This window comes from Thamnophis sirtalis, unplaced genomic scaffold (assembly GCF_051295495.1).
Source record: "Thamnophis sirtalis isolate CommonGarterSnake01/CBP01778 unplaced genomic scaffold, rThaSir2_p1.2 scaffold_13, whole genome shotgun sequence".
Lineage (NCBI taxonomy): Eukaryota > Metazoa > Chordata > Lepidosauria > Squamata > Natricidae > Thamnophis > Thamnophis sirtalis.
In genome coordinates this window covers 14,050,837-14,073,673 of record NW_028261393.1, presented here as the reverse complement: position 1 = coordinate 14,073,673, position 22,837 = coordinate 14,050,837, and the positions used below count along the sequence as shown (strand labels likewise).

At 44.1% G+C, this 22,837-nt stretch overlaps 1 protein-coding gene and 1 non-coding gene across 7 annotated transcripts in view; both read right to left on the bottom strand.

Moving 5' to 3' along the window:
* Positions 1-484: 484 nt before the first annotated feature.
* The window catches only part of PUM1 (pumilio RNA binding family member 1), a 70,738-nt gene continuing 48,385 nt past the window's right edge, over positions 485-22,837 (bottom strand). For 2 of the 6 annotated variants that reach the window (XM_087727676.1, XM_087727677.1), the window contains exons 9-22: positions 22,659-22,775; positions 20,995-21,143; positions 18,350-18,488; positions 18,099-18,242; positions 16,764-17,054; positions 13,534-13,770; positions 11,674-11,941; positions 10,179-10,308; positions 9,146-9,280; positions 7,877-8,014; positions 6,390-6,515; positions 5,577-5,698; positions 4,116-4,308; positions 485-2,294 (exon numbers count right to left, since the gene is read on the bottom strand). In XM_087727676.1, the coding sequence (XP_087583802.1) occupies positions 2,163-2,294; positions 4,116-4,308; positions 5,577-5,698; positions 6,390-6,515; positions 7,877-8,014; positions 9,146-9,280; positions 10,179-10,308; positions 11,674-11,941; positions 13,534-13,770; positions 16,764-17,054; positions 18,099-18,242; positions 18,350-18,488; positions 20,995-21,143; positions 22,659-22,775 (2,321 nt within the window). In that variant the 3' untranslated portion in view covers positions 485-2,162. The remainder of the gene's footprint in view (positions 2,295-4,115; positions 4,309-5,576; positions 5,699-6,389; positions 6,516-7,876; positions 8,015-9,145; positions 9,281-10,178; positions 10,309-11,673; positions 11,942-13,533; positions 13,771-16,763; positions 17,055-18,098; positions 18,243-18,349; positions 18,489-20,994; positions 21,144-22,658; positions 22,776-22,837) is intronic. The other 4 variants (XM_087727678.1, XM_087727679.1, XM_087727680.1 and 1 more) reach the window with 4 other exon arrangements.
* On the bottom strand, positions 20,261-20,346 carry LOC148043077 (small nucleolar RNA SNORD103/SNORD85). Its single transcript, XR_015698424.1, has one exon. It is a non-coding gene; the product is annotated as a small nucleolar RNA SNORD103/SNORD85 (small nucleolar RNA).

Here is a 22,837-nt window from a genome sequence, read left to right as displayed (position 1 = left end):
GGGCTTAAAAGTCAATACAAAACTTCTTTGAATGCTTAGGGATGAAACCAATATATAAATACAGTGGATGGACTCGTGTGTGACATTAATCCATATTCTGCATCGTTTTGAGACAGAATATTCATTATGAATGTCCCCATTTATCTGTATTTACTTCCTTTGTTCATGTTTATGTTCTTGCCTATACTTGTTATCTTGTACATGTTTGACAAACGAAGAAATAAATAAATAACCTGCAAATTTAATTTATGGCTTCAGGTTATGGGTAAATACAGCTGATGGTGTCTTTAAGACTATAAGCCATCTTTAGATCTGTATAGGAACTTAGCAACAGAATATCCCCCCCCCCCCCAAAAAAATACAACCATTTCTTCAAAAGCACTGCATAAGCACATTGTGAAATCAGAAGAAAAAAGAGTCAGTCAGTCAGTTAGAATATTTTGTCCTGGTGCTCTATATTGAAAATACTCAAACGAAACACAAATCCAGATTCCAAAGTTCTGTATTTTTCAAAATAAAGATCACACGTTGTTTAGAGACAATCTACACAAGAGTTACAAAAAATAGTTGCCCAGGCATAAGCATACACAGGTTTGTTAATTATACACATATGGTTACAAGTGTGCTCGCAAAAAGGTTCATTGGAAATATACACAAGGCTCTGTAAATGTACACCGTGTAGTGTTACAATTCTATATTCAAACAAGGAAAATTGACAGTATGTTACATTCACTTACAAGTAGACAAAATGCAAAATACAGTTTATCTTCTGTACAAAAAGGCAAAGTGATTTCACACTTTACAAGGTGAAAGAGGGACTCTGATTGAAAAGGAATAAGGGGTGTGTCTTTTTTTTTTTTACTGCCACAAAATAAAACATTGCTTTTCTTTTTCAAAGAGTCAAATAAACACTATTTTTTTAACTGAATCATTTGTTTGTGTGTAACATTTAGAAAGGATTGCTATTCTCTTGACTAGGTGACAAATTAAAAAAAAACAACCAAGCATTTTTCTTTTAAACATTAACCAGGCTGTATAAAGAGAACATTTCCTTCCAAAGAAAAAAATTTACTTCTGGTTGAAATTACAATTTACAATATACAACACTATATGCTACGACCATAAAAGGGGTGAATATACACTGAAATGCACAGGTTTTGCTAATTTATTTTCTTACCAAAAATGGGTTTATGTTGATTCAAACTTCTCCACATTTACATTACAGAGGTTTACAAATGTACAATTGTACAATCAAAAGTATGTTCCACTACTAGGGTACATTATAGATACAGATTAGACATCAAAACAAGAAAATACTACAAATTTTTATATATGCAAAGTCTACACCAAGTATACACTATATATTTATAGAAGCAAGACCAAAGTTGAATTGGATTTTTTTTCTACATGCTAAATAATTAAAAAAAATTGCCTCTGTGTTAACAGAAGAACTGTAGTAGGCAGTAACCACACACCAACCAGCTATTTAAAAAAACTCTTGGTGTGTATGTTTTCCCCCCAAAGTTGACTGCTAAGCTCAATTCTTTAGCACTTTGTACTATGAAAAAGGAATTTTTTTAAAAGTCTGTGAAACTTAAAAACTTACCTTAAATTGAAGCTTTAGCAAACTGATTTTTTTTTAAATTTATAAACAGTGTTAAATGCAGATCTGCGCAATTTAACTAAAACTGCTCCTTGAGAGTGGACTTAAAAGAGAACAAAACAGTTGTTTCCAAAAAGCTCTCCTGTAAGGTAGAGGAGTTAAAAACAGGGTTTTTTTTATTTCATATTAGCCACTTTGAAAGTTTCCATATTTGAAATAGTTACATCAGTGAACAAAAATGTGGCTTTCCATGTACATCTGTTGCCTATGTACAAGAATTCTATACACCACTGAAACAGCAGGGCAATTTAAAAAAATAATTAGTACATGTTATGCAGGATAAAATTAAAGAAATTTACAAAGGGGTTTTTTTCCTCCCCTCCCCCTCCCAGCTTTTTTCTGTTTAAATTTGTTGACTAGTTTTATTTTGTCATTCTCGTAAAATCTATTATGTTGAGCAACCGTGAATATTTTTCAAAGTATATATTAGAGCTTGACAGGTTGCTGGTTGTGAATTCCAGGTACTATGGTGACAAATTCTCTTCCGCAGCTCAGTGTTTCAGATGATGCCGTTGGGTGGTCCACAAATAGGCCCAAGGTCAACCCCGTTCTTCATGTAATACTTCTCCAGCTTGGCCAAGATGTGTTTCCCGTACGTGTATTTGCGGAGAGTGGCAATGTGAGGTCGGATCTGGGGGATGAGGGTAGAGGAATTTAAGCACAAGTGGTTCACAAGTACACTCACACAAGTACACTATGACTGCTGAATTACAAAGGATGGTGACACTTCAGATCTGGGTACCATCCTGAATTATACAAGTGGTCTTGAAATAAAACAGTCTGACAGGAGGCAAGTTAAGCTGCCACATAGTGGATTTAATAGCAATAGCACTTAGACTTATACACCGCTCCACTTTATAGTCTTCTCTAAGCAGTTTACAGAGTCAGTCTATTGCTCCCAACAATCTGGGTCCTCATTTTACCCACCTCGGAAGGACGGAAGGCTGAGTCAACCTGGAGCCTGGTGAGATTCGAACTGCCAAATTGCAGGCAGCCGGCAGGCAGCAGAAGTAGCCTGCAGTACTGCACTCTAACCACTGCGCCACTGAGGCTAATGCAAACTTTGAACTAGGCAATGAATGGCAATAGCCGTTTCTGCCTTCGTACAGATAGTGCTATGATCTGTTGTAAGGGTGAATTCAGAGACCAACGGAACTAAGTCAAATTGGAGAGGATTAACCTGGGAAACTTGGTTGAACTGGAAGATGCAAAACAGAGGTGCCAAGTTCTGACTAGCCAGTATTACATCTGCATGCAATGATTTGTACGATTTCCTCTGAAATTTTCCCACGTTTTTCCAATCCCTGTAAAGATTTGGGATCCTCCCAAATAATGCATTTTAATGTACATGTGACATCCAATCTTTGTGGTTTTGCATTAAAATAGCATTCCCAAACCTTTCTGGCTTGGCTGGGGTGGGGGTAGAAGAATAGTTGCATGTGAGTGGCAAGTGCGCATGCTCACACAAGTGGAGCTGTGTGCATGCGCGCTCACCCGCTGCTTGTGTGGTCCTGTTCCAAATGGGCAGCAAACCCAGGGGTTGGGGACCCCGCATTACACGATATGCATTTGCATTCTGATTTCTCTTCATGATTATTCAGTAATATAAACTGAGTAATGCAAAACCAGCACATGCGATTCAATACAATACAATAGCAGAGTTGGAAGAGACCTTGGAGGTCTTCTAGTCCAACCCCCTGCCTAGGCAGGAAAGCCTATACCGTTTCAGACAAATGGCTGTCCAACATCTTCTTAAAGACTTCCAGTGTTGGGGCATTCACAACTTCTGGAGGCAAGCTGTTCCACTGAGTAGTTGTTCTAACTGTCAGGAAATTTCTCCTCAGTTCTAAGTTGCTTCTCTCCTTGATTAGTTTCCACCCATTGCTTCTTGTTCTACCCTCAGGTGCCTTGGAAAATAGTTTGACTCCCTCTTCTTTGTGGCAGCCCCTGAGATATTGGAACACTGCTATCATGTCTCCCCTAGTCCTTCTTTCTATTAAACTAGACATACCCAGTTCCTGCAACCGTTCTTCATATGTTTTAGTCTCCAGTCCCCTAATCATCTTTGTTGGTCTTCTCTGCATTTTTCCTAGAGTCTAAACATCTTTTCTACATCGTGATGACCAAAACTGAATGCAGTATTCCAAGTGTGGCCTTACCAAGTCATTATAACACTATATTTAAACTGTATTTTAGTAGGGAAAGCGGATTCTCTCCCCCCCCCCCCCAAAAAAAACCCTTCACTCAAGATGCAATCCTATAACAAAAAGACAGAGATAGCTTTGACACAGCTTCTGTTGTCCTGTAAGCAACTCTGAAGTGGGAGCAGGGGGGAGAGACACTGGCATCTTTCAGGCTCTTGGGTCGTACCTCCAAGCAATAGCTTTCTGTGGTTTTTGCACCGGCCATATTCCAACCAAATGGAACAGGCAAATCCAGGCCATCGACTCACCTTGTGCATCACAATCTTCCTTTGGGCCGGCTCTGCCACATCAATCATTTTCTGTACCACGTAATTGGCATACTGATCTTTCATCATGGTGTATAAGGCACTGTGAGGGCCGTCGTTCATAGTACACACCTCATCAATCAGCATGGCTCGTTCAGTGCGGGAGGCATGCGTGACACATTTCTCCACCACATTGCTGTAGCGAGTCAGAAAAGGTACTGGTTATCTGCTGGCATCCCAACAGGCCACCCGTATCAATGGATTTTGCAAAGTATTTCACACACCTCTTGAGAGTGGATACACACACATCCAGAGGAAAGAATCATAAAACATGTTAACTGTTTTCCCCCTTGTTACATAAGAACACAAACTGGGGAACTGAAATAAATGGCCAGGACTGAGTTTTAGCCTGAGACTGAGAGGCAGGGTCCCCTATAAACAAGATTTAAAATACGTTTGCTAATGTTGGCTGACTGATATCAAGAGCAACTAGAAATAATGCACAGATACTACCTCCATTCATCTCAAAATCAATTGCTTTACAATATAGCATGTCCCCATCTCCAACTTCTTCATCTACTGTGCTTCTGTTTCCCCGAAAAAAAGACAGGGACTTATTTTCTCCCCACCCCACCCCGAAATAAGCACTTGGGCTTATTTTCGGGTCTTGTTATTTTTGAGGTGCAGGAGGCAGCAAGCATGGTCACCTCATGGCTGCTGTTGTGTTGCAATATTTTTGGGGAGGGCTTATTTTCGGGGGAGGGCTTATTTTAACACATGCATTCAAAAACCCGATTGGGCTTATTATCCAGGAAGGTCTTATTTTCAGGGAAACGGGGTACCGTTAAAGGTATCCTGAATTGACAAATATGAAATAGTTGGTTGGATGCATGAAGATTGTGGTTCTAAATACACACTGCTTCATACCAACAGCAAAATTGCGTAGTATTCTTAGTTCCTGAAGGAGTAACAATTTCATCCTTCTCTAGTATCTACATTACACTACACAGAAGCTGCCCCCGGCCGGAATTAGTTAATATTTTGGGGGGAGGTGTTGGTGCAAGCATTCTTGACTCCCACATATTTGAATTATGTTCCATACGAGGGCAGTGCTGGATGGAACTAAGCAACACTACACCAAGCGATAACCTAATCGTTCACCTCGGTCTGTTCCATGACTGCATTTCAACTCTGCTCATGCAGAATTCATGATTCCAGTACCATTTAGCTTCGCCCCACCTTCCTAATGCCACATTCTGCTTTATGTAACTCTGCCCAATAAAGAGATCTGAAAATACATTTGCGGGATGGGAGCAACACTAATAAATGTTTCATCATTACAAGGAATTTTGAAGCTGTAGCTTTTCTTTCCATATATGAAGGACAGAATCTTTTCCCACTTCAGTCCCCCTCCCCCCTACAGCTAATTATTTAGAAATAGGCAGAAAGGAATGATGATGATACCTGGCAAATTTGTGCTGACTCAGTACAAGCACGTTGCCTCTAATTTCTGCCACTATCTTGCTTTTATCTTCAGGTCGCCCATGTTCAAGTACATGTTGGATAACATAGTTCCCATATTGATCCTGTTTGGGGAGACAACATGAGAATAAGTCTTAAAGCCCTTTTTATGTTAAACATCCGTTAAACACAATTGTAATTACGCAGTACCGTGTAATAAGCTGGGCTGTAATCAAATCAATTACAATCTTCACTTCTGAAATGGAATACCAAAACTCTTGCCTTCTCATCTAATTCTTTCTGTGTCAAATGGGTGTCCCACCTTTCATTCAGGAACTTTAGCATAATGTATGCAATGTTTGTGCCTATTTCCCCCCCACAAAAGCACAAGAGGTAGATTGGTAGGTTGAATAGGATACTCAGTTGCTATGTTTCCTACTGCTAGTCTAACACCTTTAATTCAATGTTTCTCAGACTTGGCTATTTGAAGGTGCGTGCGCTACAATTCACAGAATTCTCCAGCAGCTATGCTATGCTGGCTGGGGGAATTCTGGAAGTTGAAATCCACACATCTTAAAGTGTCCACAGTCGAGAAACTCTGCTGTGCATTTGCTCCTTGTTTAGCTATCACAATTGAGACCCACAACTAAGTGAAATCACAACTACACTCATGATCTTATTTCAGCTTTCCTTTACTTTACAGACCTGCTAAGGTCATGCATCCAAGTATTGGTCATTTTGAAAGCCGATCACCTATCTGGAGAACATCCTGATTCCAGAACTCTGTGCAATTTCATTTATGATTTGACAGATTACCTGCACAAGCTGATCTGTGTGTTGATGAAGCTCTTCCAGGATAGGGAGGGTCTGTTCAGGTAGACAGTGTTCAAGGATCCTCTGAATGACCCGGCAGCCATAGGGATGGGTTGACAAGGCAAACACCTGAGTTCAACAGACAGAGGTGAGGACAGGGTAAAAATCCTTATTCAGAACAGCCTAAATTTAAAACAAACAAACAAAACAACAACAACAGGCAATGTAGCATGTCAAATATATTTTTTAATTACTCGCTAGTTATCACTCACTGCCAACCGTGAAACTGAATTCTTTGTACATTTTAAAACTTGATGTTAAGATCGATGGTGACATGGTGCAGTTGGGAGAAAAATGGTCATTTGGGCTTTCAAAATGTCGTTGTGAACTACCTTGTTTTCCTGCAGTTCTGGAAAAGAGAAGGTAACCTTGGCCTACTGCATGCTGGATTATTTGAACACGGCAATGCTTTTAGCTTTCTGCACATGACTTCTTGGCTCTCCTCACGCGCAGCGCCCTAAAATCTTGCTGGAGGATTCAAATACTTTTTTTAAAAAACAAACTGCCTGTTCTTTATAGATATTGATATATCTCCAAAGGATACTTTGACTTTCAATCCCTTCTTAAAACTTAGCTCATTTGTATGATGTTTGCTTTTCAGCTCTTTAGTTTCAGTTTGAGTGCATACACAATTTGCTCAGCGACTTTGGGAAAATATTTGAAATTTAAACAATGCAAGGCAGGAACGTGGATATACACTTCCATGTCCACACACATATATGCCTGAAGAAATTTTCCATCTTTCATTCCTCCTTGCCTCTCCCAACACTTTCCCAGTTACTCTGTATGAAACAATATACATATATACATATATTGGTGGTAAAACAATGGTAATAGCGTCCCCGGTCAGTTCCCAGTTACTCTGGGAACAGTTACTCTGGGCACAGATCAGGTCACTAAGTGTAACTTTTCAGGGAAACAAAGCATTTAAATGATCTGGTATCTGATCATCATCCTGCCATTTAACTAAAGATAAAAGTACCCAAGGGACATGGTGGCTCACTGGCTAAGACGCTGAGCTTGTCGATCAGAAGGTCGGCAGTTCGAATTCCTAGTGCTACGTAATGGAGTGAGCTCCCGTTACTTGTCCCAGCTTCTGCCAACCTAGCAGTTCGAAAGCACGTAAAAAATGCAAGTAGAAAAATAGGAACGAATTTGGTGGGAACAGCGGTTTTTGTGCCTTTGGCATTTAGTCATGCCAGCCACATGACCACAGAGACATCTTCGGACAGCGCTGGCTCTTCGGCTTTGAAACGGAGATGAGCACCATCCCCTAGAACCAGAAACGACTAGCACGCATGTGCGGGGGAACCTTTACTTTAGAGTACCCCAAATTAACTCCTTCCGCCCTGTTGTTTCACATCAATTTCCCTGCCTCCTCACGTCTGTGTACATTCTCTATCAAACATGCACACAAACAACCTTCTTACCTGCCCCTTAAATGCATCAATTATAAACTGCAAGGATTGTGGCTGCACACATTCAATGCATTTTTGCACAACATGATTTCCATTCTGGTCTTTTACACATTTCAAGACGTGGCCATCCAGTTCTCGGACCATCTCGTTCTATGGAAGAAGGGACAGAGAAACAAAGAGAAAGCACCACCAGAACCACAGACAGAAAGCCCTGTAAGAACCAGGGCTTAAGAACCAGTTAAGATTCTTCTTCCTCACCCTAAACTCCCAAGCACTGATCAGCAAGATTCTCACGGACCTTGGGCAAAATGAAACTTCTCCCATCTCCTGTTTATGATAAATCAGGAACTGAATCACGACAAATTAAAACCCAACATGGTTCTGGAAATGACATGATATTGCTCTGTTCATCCAAGTATTTGGTTCATAAATATTTCAATTTCAAGCTCAAAATGGGATAGTCTCAAACTCTTCTAGAATGGTCAGGAGAGCATCCAAACAGCAGTCTTAAGCTTGGAACAGAATGTTTCAAATTCAGGATGTTTTAGCAATAGCACTTAGACTTATATACCGCTTCATAGTGCTTTTACAGCCCTCTCTAAGCGGTTTACAGAGTCAGCCTATTGGCCCCAACAATCTGGGTTCTCATTTTATCCACCTTGGAAGGATGGAAGGCTGAGTCACCCTTGAGCCAGTGAGATTTGAACTGCAGCTAGCAATCAGCTGAAGCAGCCTGCAGTACTGCACTCTAACCACTGCGCCACTTTGGCTCTTGAGTTCACCTCGGTTTTGAGCTCAAAATATTTTTTGCAGAGGCCTATTATTTGACTTTTCAAAAAAAACAACAACCCAAATGTGTGCTTGCCAATCTCTAGAGTAGATTTGGCTGAATGGGTTGTGGGCAGATGGGCAATCTCAAAAGAGGAATGTCCTAACTGCAGCTCCTCCTAGCTAGCAATCACTACTCCTCCTTCCCCCCCCCCCCAACTCCCAAGAAAATAGCAAAGGCTGCAAAAGGCCTTCCATTGTTTTCTTCACTACCTTTATGGCAAACACATATCATCCCCTTGCCCAGCTATACCTAGTCTTGCGCTCCCCAAAAGTCTTTCGCTATTTGTACACATACAAAGGACACAAAGCAGATGACAATCACAAACCACTAAAAGGAGAAGGAAAAAGAAAAAAAACCACACAAAGACAAAGCTTAAGAGGATTTTAATTTAAAAGGAAAGGAAACACTGACATGTAACATCAAGAGATAAAATTAAAATGGAAACTTACAATTACCTGCTGGTCTGGGGGAATAAACTCAAGAGCTTTCTGTATAACTCGGCAGCCGTACATTTGCAAAGCCAGGGAGAGGACGTGGCCACGGATGCGTTCTGCTAAAGCCAGCTTCTGTTCTAGGCTGCCAAACTAAAAGCAATGACAACAGTTACAAGACACATGTCAGAGTTTTGTTCTGACCGAGACTTCCCCAGCAGCATAAAGCAGAGTCCTCATCCCTATAAACCCCTTTTCTTTAATTCACAGTGAATTCCTCTCCAGCAAAGTCCCGGCCCACAGTCTTTCAAGATAGTTCACAATTACCGACTTTATCAGGCTTGGAGAGTGGCCAGGCCAATATCTTTCAGATGCCGCAATACTTGGCAAGAATGCAGGAATGAACTAATTGTCTCCTGCAAACTCCCTCCTCTTTCGCTCCTTTTTTATTCCTTATGGGAGGGGCCATTCAACATCCACCTGTGGCCTTACTCCCAAGTCGATCCTTGTTCCTTAGCTGTTCCCTTCCTCTGGCAACTCTGCACATGGGCACACTGGGAACAGGCTCCAGCTGTTCGTCTGCCTCATTGATATTCGACTCAGAAGGTAGCTGATAACTGTCAGACGGCCCTGGCCACCTCTCTGCCTCTGATGCAGAGCCCACATCAGAGCCTCCCCCAGACACCAGGACTGGCCCATGTTCCTCCCCAACCTCCTCACTGTCCGAATCTGCTGCCAGCTCTGCCGACCTCTGGCAGGCCACAACAAGTTTATCAAAACACGTCAGAGCAGGTTAAAACCCACTTCATTTATAGTGTTTTAAAATGGCCAAAAATTTTGCAAGATTGTCAAATCACAGGTTTCTGCCTTCTCCTCACATGAGATTTCACAAAGTGATTATCATCGTGACTGCATGAGATTAGGGGTGGGAAGGAAACAAGGATGTTCCCCTGAAACAGTTTGCCAACTCCTGAATCCTTCCGCTTAATTTGCTGCTCAGCCAAATGGAAACAATACCTTCTCTGGAAATAGCGCGGTAAACAGGACTCACCTCAAAAAATTTCTGAATTACATAATTTCCAAAGACATCAACCATCAGCTGATAGGCTGCCTGTAGGATTTCATTGAAGACAAGCTGTCTTTCAGCTGGGGTGGCACGTTCCAGTTTAAGCTGGATAAACCTGGAGAGGGCACAATTAAACAAGAAATTTGTACGGCTGATGTTGGTGCGTATTTTAAAAACTTGAAATTATGGAAGTAAGAGAAGTGTGCCTAGCATTGATTTGCCTGACATAAAACAAATAATAAACAGGACTGAAGTTTTCTACTAGGTTAACTTACACATTACCCTCCAGCCAGCAAATTCCCTATTGATTTTAACTCAAAATAAGCATAAATCCAATGATAAATCCAATTGCTACCAGCATGCTGAAGCATATAAACCCCTTTTTACAGAAAAATCTTCCTTTATGTCTTTGCCTTAGGACAGCCCCTTCAATAAGAGCTTTTAGAAACAAGTGGCTCCTAGATTCTGAGGTATTTCCTCTATGGAAACACCTCCTCTAGAGGTAAACACTTAAAGTTTTTTAAGTTGCTTTAAGAATCTCCTCTTTTTTTTGCAAACTTTCGGACACTTTTACGCAGTTTCTGCTGCCAGTCCATGATACTGTCCTATTCCTTAAAGAAACTATTTCGAAACATTTATAGGAATGGACTGTCTCAGACTCATGCCAAACCTGAAGGCCTTCGATGATCTCCCCAAGACTTCAAAGTATATTTTTTAAGGTGAAAAGAGGATGAAACATGCAATTGTATTAGCCACATTTTAGCCAGCTGGGTGTCCTTGGGTCAGTTACTTAGCCTTAGGAAGAGCACAATAGCAAACCACTTCTGAAAAAATTGCCAAGAATAGTATGGATTTGTTATTTAGTTGCCAGGAATGAAGACTGACTCAGAGAGACCAGAACAAAAACCTCCCCAATATAAATAGGAATATAGGCTAATCTGATTGTCAGTGTTCCAAGTAATGCACCCTTAGAAAGCAGAACTCCGAGGCAGGCAGATTCCTCAAAGAACAATTTATTGAATACATCGTATTGGCACAACTGGCGAAAACGAACTGAAAAGTTCCTGCAGTTTTCACCTAATTAAACAGTGAAAGTTCTCCCCTTCCCCCAAATCATCAGTCGCATTGTCCAATAGAGGTGCTGGCCTGTTGCTTGCTTACTCTGCTCCTCCTCTCCTTAGCACCTGTTGGAATGCCCTTGGTTCCCACAGGAAAACTTTTTGTTTTGACTACAATTCCCCCCCCCCCCAGCTATCTATTTTCCACTGTCCCCTTTTCTGCCTTGTGGCAACCCTGAAACCTCAAAGATGGCCTCAGCCAGATTTGCTTCAGGGTTGACACCGATTTTGCAGGGCTCCCTCATGTCCTGCAGAATGCTACTCAAACGTTATGCTTGACCCTGGGGCGGGGGGGGGGGGTAGGGGGGAATTCCCACGCTCTTTTCTACAAAAGTTCTCCTCTGCTCGTTCTCCCCACTCGCCTTGATCCATGTTGATCCTGGGAAAATTCCATAATGTGACCAGCAATCTCTCTCAACTGCAGGTTCGGGTACCGGTTATTACGGAAGTCTTCGAGCAGCCTGCTGCGGCCGGAGGGCATGACATCGGACATCCCGTAGCGCAAACGTGAGGACGGGAAGAGGGTGCTGCTGGGACTGAAGAGACTGGAAGCGCTGCTTGCACTCCGGTACTTGGCTTCAGCTCCGGGGGCAGCAGAGATGTAACGGCCACTTCCATTTGTGAGACCTCCTGCAAGGAGTTTTTTTTTAATGTCAAAATACCAGAGGTAGCTAATAATAAGTGACTAATAAGAATGCCTCAAGCTGCAAACACATGGAGTCATTTCCCCAGGCTATAACTGAAGTGGGACAGACTTTTTAACTAGAAATATTCTTTTTTGCACATGTGATCATTCAGTGGTTGGTTTTAGCCATGAGGGCAAGAGCTGTGGTTTCCATGTCCTTTGAACATTCGCCCCTTTCTTTACCGGCACCACAGAGGTGATTAGTCAGTTTCTATCATCATCATCGTCTTTTAACGATCCCATTATCCCTTGTGGGGTGGAGTCTGCGCAACTGAATGGAGCTAGCAGAGTGTTTACTGGCCTGATGCCCTTCCTGACGCCAATGAGGAGTTTTATTCGGCAGTTATATTCTCAGGGTGCCCAGAGAGAAATATCTGCCTCTACCTAGGATCGAATTCACAGCCTCCTGATTGTGAGGAGAGCGCTCTGCCTCTAGGCCACCCCACCACTCCTAGTCAGTATATATATCCCGCTTTAAAAGTCCCCAATGGACGAGGGTTAAAATGAGACACCTCTCTCCCCACAAGAAAGCACCCTCGGAGAAAACCAAGCTTCTATCACATCTTTGCTGCCGCAGAATAAGCTTTACACTAGTGAGCTAAGCAGATGAGTAGTTGTTACTTTCTCAGAAAAATAGTCGGGACCTATCGCTTAGCAACAGCATAACTTTGCTGCTGCTTAAGAGAGATTTCCAGCTCAATAGTATGTAAACACATAAATTCTACTTCGACTGCCACTGGTGATACTTCCTTACTGGAACATCTTATGTATTATCCCACACTTCTCTACCTTTCTATTTGCTAGCATATGCAACCTCGGAAAAGCAACCTGTACAGTTTCCCTAGAAGACATGCCTTGATCAATACACCTTGGGTATGAAATTATGTTATCTACCACCTACAGGTGTGCAACGCTATCAAGAGCCAAACACGGAACAATCCGGATCCAGCACACTTTTGCATATACAGCCACTCTGTTTCCTGGGATGCCATCATCTTTCAGACCAAGAAAAAAAGGTTAGGGGTCGAAAGCCAGTAAGGGGAAAAGCTCTTGGCCAACAAGACTAAAGAGATAACAGTTTAATGAAGCAGCATTCACAAAAGGAATATTTTTGGGGTATTTCTGGCTGAGACAAACAAAAAGCAGCTTTGTAAGGATTACAGATCATTTAAAAAGATAGAAGTCTTCTGAACTTCTTTAACTGGGCAAAGCAGGGAGTCCAATCTTGCTAGGCCCACAAAACAGTTTTGCAGGAGGGGGGGGTGGAGGTTCAAGAAGGAAGAATCCTAGCCAGTTCAGATTTTGGACTTTTGAGGCCCTGTCATGTTTGCAGGAATATCTAACCAAGCAATATAAATCATTTAAGCATATAACAGTAGATAAAATGATACCCTTCCAATATTTTGAATTAGCTGTCAGTCAAACCATCTGGAGGCAGCAAGTTTTCCTGCAAGCAGTGGGCCAGGTGGGAAACAACGAGCAGCCACAGCTTCAACCAAGATGCCGATTTAACCCGTGAGAACAGCAGTATCCTTACCAAGGTTTAGGCTTGAAGAGGAGCCATGAGAAGACAAAGATGGTGGAGGAGTCTGAGAGTGACCAGGTCCCTGACTAGGCAAAGGCATGCCTACCGGACCCGGTGAAGAGGAAAATCCAAGGCCATTATAAAAGCTATGTCCTATAGGAGTCAAATTGCTGGATGTCCTCTTGTAGAGATCAGTGCTGCCTGTGAGGGAATCTCTGCGAGAACCGCTGCCTGTGTTGGAATTGGCAACTGAAACAGAAAGGAAAGGAGGTGAGGAGTGAAAGGTTTCATCAGTAAGGAAAGGAGGATACTGAAGAGGAAGGATACCCGCTGGGTCTAATTATCAAAGCAAAACTGAAAGACTGAGAATTACCATATTTTTTGCACTATAAGACCCCCCTCCCAAAAAAAGTGGGTTGAATTATCTGTGCCTTATAGAGCGACTATTGTGGAGGGGGGAGGGGTTGGTACGATGGCAGCACCACCATCACCTATCACTGTTGCCACTGTTCGCCGCCACCAAATGGTGGCTGCGGCAATCAGCAGCAGCACCTGTCACCTAGAACAGCTGATCAGCAGTATTCCAGGAGGCTGATCCGACCGCCGATCAGCTGCTGGGCAGCAAAGGCTCCAACGTTCTCCAGTGGCTGCAGCAGCTCAGCTCAGTTGGTTGGTTGCGTTTATTTATAGGCCGCCCTTTTCCCTGAGGGGACTCAGGGCGGCTAACAACTTATATGGGAGGGGAAGACATACAATAACATAAAAACACAATATATAATTAAAAACAAGCAACTTTCATTCAACATTCGGGTGGGGGCAAATTATGGTCTTTACCCCCAGGCCTGGTGGGATAGCCAGATCTTGAGGGCTGTGCGGAAGGTCTGAAGGGTGGTGCGGGTACGAATCTCCACGGGGAGATCGTTCCAGAGGGTCGGAGCAGCTACAGAAAAGGCTCTCCTCCGCGTAGTTGCCAGCCGACACTGGCTGGCAGATGGCACTCGGAGGAGGCCTAATCTGTGGGATCTTATGGGTCGAGAGGAGGTAATTGGCAGGAGACGGTCTCCCAAGTACGCAGATCCACTACCATGAAGGGCTTTGTCGGTAGTAAGAAGCACCTTGAAGCGCACACGGAGATCAACAGGTAGCCAGTGCAGCTCGCGGAGGATAGGTGTTATGTGGGTGAACCGAGGTGCACCCACGATCACTCGCGCGGCCGACGGAGTTGACCGGCAGAGGGCGCAATGGAGCAGAGCCCTGATGAACCACATGGTGGGGCTGCGATAACGTGCTGAAGCTAACCAGGCTCTTTGCTGCAAGGATGCTAGCCAGATGAATACCGGATGGATGCTGGGAGACAGAGGCAGATTTTTTTTTCTTGTTTTCCTCGTCTACAGCTAATGTGTGCCTTATGGTTTGGTCCGTCTTATAGTGCGAAAAATATATCTCCAAATGCTATTAGAATTCTTTCAAATTAACAGAAACAGGCATGACAAAGTAGCATATAACATTCTCCACATTAAATCATTTTGTTTTTAAAAAAATTAAATCTGAAAAACTCTGAAATCAAAATCTTGCAAAATCTTGTTGGAATGCCAGCATCCTGTTTTACACATTGTTTTAATTTCCTCACCTGAGATTTCAAGAATTGAGGGATCTAATTATTGAAAAGGATATGGCATTTCTCTGAGGTTTTCTTTTTCCCTGAGAATTACTTTCTCAGTCTCTTTCTCGGCCATTTAGCAAAGAACCAGTGGGATATAAGGGTTCAAGTACTGAGATGCAGAGCGTGGAACATAATTTACTGAGAAACCTTGGGTTAGTCACAATTTTAATATAATACTTTTGAGGTGTTTAAATAGAATAGGGAAGACCACACAAAAAAGGCTAGAAGAATACAAACAAACATAGCAATAAATACTCCTTCATATATAGATATCATGAATTGAAATATGGGCTGTGTTAACACAACACACTGAGTCATATTCATTTCTCATATTTAATAACTGCCAACCTCCCTCACATGGGGACTTATATGGTGTTTGATAGGGCTGTGTTGTGTGAACCAAATTCTAGAGATACCCTAAGAGAACTGTGACTTTAGTACAATGTGTAAGCCAGGGTCATGTCCTAAAGCTGCGGCCTTCAACCTTTTGGGCATCAGGAACTGCTTCCGTAGAGAGAGAGTTTTTTCCAGCAGACTGGAGGGAGCCTGGCTTTGCATGCTGTCTGCATCCCACGGATGGGGCTTCGCTTGTTTGCCTGGCCCAGTTTCTGGAATACCGAGGTGGCAGAGTGGTTAGAGCAGTGTTTTTCAACCTTTTTTGTGCAAAGGCACACTTTTTTCATGAAAAAAATCACAAGGCACACCACCATTAGAAAATGTTAAAAAAAATTAACTCTGTGCCTATATTGACTATATATAAAGTAATTTTCCCACGGCACACCTTACACTATGTCACGGCACACTAATGTGCCGCGGCACAGTGGTTGAAAAACACTGGGTTAGAGAACAGTAATACAGGCTACTTCTGCTGCCTGCCGGCTGCCTGCAATTTGGCAATTCAAATCTCACCGGGCTCAAGATTGACTCAGCCTTCCATCCTTCCGAGGTGGGTAAAATGAGGACCCAGATTGTTGGGGGCAAGAGGCTGACTCTGTAAACCGCTTAGAGAGCTATAAAAGCACTGTGAAGCAGCATATAAGTCTATCTATGTTATGCCGCGGCCTGGTGCCGGTCCCTGGATTGGGGGCTGGGGATCCCTGTCCCATTAGAATAACAGAGTTGGAAGGGAGCTTGGAGGTCTTCTAGTCCAGCCCTCTGCCTAGACAGGAAACGCTATGCCATTTCAGACAAATGGCTATCCAACATCTTCTTAAAAACTTCCAGTGTTGGAGCATTTACAACTTCTGGAGGCGAGTTGTTCCACTGATTAATTGTTCTCACTGTCTAAGTAACGTGCCCTAAAGCAGTGTTTCCCAACCTTGGCAACTTGAAGATGTCTGGACTTCAAGTCCCAGAATTCCCCAGCCAGCGAATGCTGGCTGGGGAATTCTGGGAGTTGAAGTCCAGACATCTTCAAGTTGCCAAGGTTGGGAAACACTGCCCTAAAGGATCTTTGCTGGATCCATTCAGAACTGGAAACTTTATTCGGAACTGACCTACACCAACGTTATCCCCTCCTCCTGCAGCAAGACATCGGTGCCCATTATTTCTTTCACTTCGGGAGAGCAGCTGCTCCTACCTGCTGTTCCGAAGCCTCCCAGCGCAGACCCCAGGGTAGCACCAAGGGAACTGCTGCTCCCAAAGCCGAGGGAAGTGTTGGCAGGTTGGGCCGAGCCCTGAGAAAAGAGCGAGCTGCTCTGCGAATTGCTAGTGAGGGAATTGTTGCCGTAAAAGGAGCTGGAGGCCAAGTTGCTGGTGGGCTGTTGCTGAGGCTGAGGCTGTTGAGTCCCGAGAGGTCGAAATGGTCCACTGGTCGTTCCTGCGAGGCCACCAGCAGCGCCGTTTGCTGAAGCTGCAGCAGCTGCAACCGCTATCGCAGAGAAACGGGGAAAGGGGGGGGGGGGATAGGATAACAAGTCAAAGAATGGGAAACCTCACACAGACTGAATCAATACAGCGTCTATTTCACAGAATGTGCTATCTATCCAAATTCATTTCCAGGAAAAGCCATCGATCAATTTGTATGTATCGTTTGGACCCGAGATTTTTCTAAACGGTTGGGAAGTCAAGATTAGTGCATCCCTCTGGCAAATTAAATTAAACCATGGCAAGTTGCCATGATAGCAAAGCAGCTAAATCTAAATCTAGCCACGATCGCTTATTTAAGAAACACTCAATTCTTTTTCCAATTAAAAAATCCTAGCTAATTATGTTGCGAATACAGCCGAGCTTGGAAGACAGTACATTCAGCACGTAAGATTTCAATACCCATTGTATCTACCGTGTTTCCCCAAAAATAAGAGCAGGTATTTATTTATTTATTTATTTGCCTCCAAAAGAGGCATTAGGTCTTATTTTCGGGGGGTGTCTTCCACTGTCCCACATCGCCATAGTGGCACAGGAGCCCTTGAGGCTTCAGAAAAGATGGTTAAATGGAGGCCAGGGGGCGCCATGCCCATCAATCCAGAGCTCGTTTCTTGGCTGCAGAGGCCTTTCCTGAATGCCTTTGAGGGTGAAACGGAGGCCGGGGACAATGCGCACAAGCGGCGGGCAAGTGGCCGCAGAAGTGGGACAGCAAGGCGAGGCAGGGATTGGGGCATGGGAGGCCCGGCTGGAACTGTCCTAAGGTATGTAGGGCAGCTCCACCACCCTCCATTCCCATGCTAGCTTGATTTTTACCCGTGCACCCCACACACCTTGTGCAACCAGGTGCAGCGGTGTGGGTGAGGTCTTAACTAGGGCTTATTTTGGGGGGATAGGGCTTTATTGGGAGCTCATGTAAAATCAAGCTAGGTCTTATTTTCAGGACAGGTCTTACTTTCAGGGAAACACGGTAAGAGTTACACAAAGCTGCTAAAATGACTGTGCATCCAATTTCTGTGCTGCCAACAGAGAGTATCTAAGCAAGACTTGCCCGCTTGTGCAGCTGAGGAACTGATGATGACAGGAGCAGGAGCTACCAGTCGTACCGGAGCTCCGAGGCCATTCCTTGCCCCCGTATTCACCACAAGAGCACCTGTTTGGTCATAATAGGCGGCAGGAGCCAGGACTGGGTAACCTATGAAGACAGATGAGACCATTGTGAGGAGTCTACTTTACAACTCTGCTTTTTGAGTTGCCCCACTCCGAACCCCTCTGCTCTTCTGGAAAGAATTAAGCTCCTACCTGGCATTCCTGCTGCGAGCCCCTGCCCGAAGGCAAGAGCTGAATTCACTGCCGCTGCAGCCACTAAAGGATCCGTCTGCTGGCCCTGTTGGTTCTGATTTGGGGTCAAAGGGCGCTGGCTGGCTCCTCCCCGGAGAACCTTGGAGGAAAGCAAGTAGGTATCAGGAATCAGCACCATCGGGAGCAGAAAACAACATGCTGCAATTAACATGGAAACATCCCTTTTCATATGTTATCTTTGGGAACCGCCCATCTCCCCTAAAACACCTTGAGAGACCGCCTACTGCCAATTACCTCCACTAGGCCAATAAGATCCCATAGATTAGGCCTCCTCCGAATTCCATCAGCCGGCCAATGTCAACTGGCAACTACCCGGAGGAGAGCCTTCTCGGTGGCTGCTCCGACCCTCTGGAACGAACTCCCCGTGGAGATTCGTACCCTCACCACCCTCCAGACCTTCCGCGTAGCCCTTAAAACCTGGCTGCCCCGACAGGCCTGGGGCTAAAGACTTCAACCCCACTCGAATAGTATGACTGTTGCGCTTTTTTAACGATGTATTGTCTTCATGTTTGTAACTTGTTTGTCCTTCCCTCCCCCTGAATTGTGAGCCGCCCTGAGTCCCCTCAGGGAAAAGGCGGCATACAAATAAAGTAAAATCTAATCAAATCTAAACCTTCATTGAATGTCATATATGCAAAATCAGAAACAGGCAGTTGCTTTTTTCCCCCTGTAGAACAGGAAGTGTAAACGTTGGGCTACAGGAAACATTTATTGGCCTGTCAAAATTTGCACGTTCTTTTATAAAAACATCCATTTCCTCCCCTGCTCTTCACCATTCACCCTAGATTCTGATGATGGTTCCGCCGTATCACTGTTATCTTTGCTCTGGTCTACTGCCTCCCAACCATCTAAGAATGTCTCACTAGAAATATACCATTGATCGAAAATTGGTACACTCCTTCTATCTGGGATGGTTGTCCTCTTCCACCGAGAGCGCAACTTCAGGAGGGATGCGCATGGAGCAGTGAGGGAGGGGACAGCCGCCTAGCCAGCCAGGTCAGCCAAATCAACGCTGGCAATCAATGGGGTGACAGATGTTGCAGCCAGATTGCCCTTACATCCACTAGAACAGTGTTTCTCAACCTTGGCAACTTGAAGATGTCCGGACTTCAACTCCCAGAATTCCCCAGCCAGCATTCGCTGGCTGGGGAATTCTGGGAGTTGAAGTCCGGACATCTTCCAAGGTGCCAAGGTTGAGAAACACTGCACTAGAAATATAAGTTAGGCTTAAGGCCACAACATTTGCTTTAAAGCATGCCTCTTCTCAGGGCTGTTTTTCCTCAAATAATTTTTTTTTAAAAACCAGGAGGGGTGGAGAAATGCTGGGCTGCAAGGGAAATGTTGCTAAGGGACCCTCTGTAAGGGTTGGTGTTCCAAGTGTGGCACCTATTGTCTGGAATGGCCTTCTAGTAAAAAAATCAAGACTTGCTCCCTTCCTGATTTCATTCAGGAAAAAAAAAAATTTAAACATGGAGCTTCTTTTATGGAGCATTTGTAGCCCGAAATGACACCACTGATATGTACACGAGGATTTTCATGGCTGAGTATAATTAACTGAACTTAATACTCCTCGTCATTATCCATAATATAGTCTTAATGGATTGCTGCAAGAAATACAAAGAAGGCATATAAATTCGTGGGCACCACAATGAGATTCTGTCCTGTTTTATTTCAGTTTTACACAGTGAACCATTATGGCAACAACTTGTAACTTTATATAGATGGGAAATTATAAAAATACGTACTTAAGTAGATTATTTGGAGAACAACCGTCAATAACATATCCATGTACATTGGGCAGAAAAGAAATGGTAAACTCTTAACATCACAGCAATGTATTGTTTAAGAAGGTCCAGCTCAGCTTATATGAGTCCATAACAAGATTCTCATTACAGAACAACGTTCTCAGTGAGGGCAAGGGTGTCATCATTGCCAGACCTTTTGAATTTAATGTCTTGGAAAAAAAATAAATCAAAACTGTGTTTCCTTATCCTCAAGTGGTGGAAACCACAGTAACAAATGATTATTCTGTTGCAATCAAATATATTATACTGTTCTGCCAATCCCCGTGCCAAAATCTAGACAGATAATCTATTTTGAGGATAGATATGCATATCGTTATCCAGGATATGAGATCTGATTGATAGAACATACTAAACCATCCATCATGATTAACAAACCCGACAGGGGAGTTCACACAATACACTATGTCAAAACCACATTATGGCTTAATGTGATACTGGAACCTGATTAAGAGCTGCGTGTAAATGAGAACGTCTGAAAATATTCGCGGCCATATTCCCACTGTTCTTCTCTGCCCCTCCTCCTCTTGTGCACGCACCAATGAGACTTTTTCTCATTGGTGCGTGCAATTTCTCATAATCGAAGACCCAATGCACAAGTTCCATTGCTCGGTTTCGGCCTTGGAACTACTTATTAAACAGTTTGCTACCATTATAAAATGTGGCTCCGAGAGGAGGCTGCTCAGCGGGAAACCTACCAAGAGCGCCTTGCATCATCACCAACTAAATCACACCTACCTATTACAAGGGGGAAGGTGCTGTCTTTGAGGCGACGCCCCTTACCTGCTGCTGCCCTTGTTGGGTCTGCTGAGAGTTTTGTTGATTGGAGGAGTTTGTGGCAGCGGCGGCAGCGGCTTGTTGCTGGAAAAGACTGGCGGGATATACTCCCCAGGGAGCTACTCCATAATATTGATGGGGGACAACGGCAGGCCCTAAAACACCGACAAAAGGACTGGCTTTATCATTTACTAGTAGCATCACAGGGATTAGCAGCTCAAATTAATCTGCCATCGACTGAACAAGAGAAACGAAGAGTAGCTGAAGTGGAACCCCATCTGGCCCAAGGGGACAAGGGAATGAAGGAGGTATCCATGCCATGTGCCCAGTTTTCTATATTTTTTTTCAGTTTTAGGCAAAAATAGTCCTTGACTTACAATGGTTCGTTCAGTGACCATTACAAGTTACAACGGCACTGGCAAAAGTGTCCTACCGCCCTTTTTTCATACTTTTGACCATATTTCACGGGTCATGTGAATAAAAAATTCAGATGCTGGACAACTGGCTTATATCTATGACGGTTGCAGTGTCCTGGGCTTGTGCGCTCATCTCTCGTGACTTGCAAGCTAGGCCAATGGGGGAAGCCAGATTCAATAAACAACTTTGTCACTAGCAACTGCAGCGATTCGCTTAACAACTGTGGCAAGGAAGACCGTAAAATGGGACAAAAACCGCTTAATGGATGTCTCGCTTAGCAACAGAAATGTTGGGCTCAATCCCAGTCGTAAGTCGTGGACTACCTGTAAATGGTACCTCCTCACTCAGAACAAGTACTTGCTTATTGGTAGATATATCTCACTTGAGAGGCTTATACTTTCAAGCCCAGGGATCCAAACCAAGGGCTCTAACAGCTTGAGAGTCTGGACAAGATAAGCAATGTACTTGGGTCAGTTTTGTTTCCCTGCACTCTTCCTTCCCGAACTTCTACAACCGTGATGGGGAACCAATGGCATGAGTGCCCGAAGTGGCACGCGTAGTCATGTGGCCTGGCACGCGTAGCGTCACCCATCCCTCTTCCAGGTTTCTGGCGCGCATGTGCAGGCGACCATCAGCTGGCCTTTGTGCGTGCGGCAATGCCGGAAAACGGAAGAGCTGGTCTTCTGTTTTCTGGTGGGAGCAGGAGCGCCAACCAGCTGAAAGGCACTTGCACATGCGCGGCAGTCAGCGGAGGACTTGCTGGAAGTTCATTTTCCAGCACGCGCATGCCCCCTAGGGCAGCTCCTATTCCGGCCCAGATGAGCGCGCATCCGTGCTCCCTTTTTGGCACCCAGGGGTCCGTTTCCCCATCACTGTTCTACAACCTGCTGCTCTGAAACCCAATGCAGGGAAAGACTCTGGAGATTCTCATTCATCCAGGTCATGGTTGTCCCAAAGGTGCTTTTTCAAGAGGCAACGGGATTTTCGGGGTTGTTTTTTTGTTTTCTCGGAGACTCGAAGAATCTTCTTGGATGAGAAGCGAAACATCTTCGAAGGAAAACCAGGAAGTCCAGTTAGCTGCCTCTTGAAAAAAATCACCTTTGGGAAAATGCAAGGGAAGGCAGCAAGCTGGGAAGGATACCGTGACTCCTGGTTCCCCGAGGTGTAAGAAGACAGTCCCTCGGAGCCTCAAGTATTTGGGGGGGGAGGGGGGGCTTCTGTCCCAGAGGAAAGACCATTTTGAAGCAACTCACCTAAAGTTGCGGCTGCCGCAAGTCCTGCTGCGTAGGGATCCGTCCCTGGCGGAGCGGCGCTGATGATGTAAGGGTTGGGCACAAAGGCAGCAGGGGCTAAACCTGCTGAAAACATACCTGTCAGTGAAAACAAACCCCACTGAACAACCTCCGCAGGGCTCGTATGTGTGTGTGTGTGT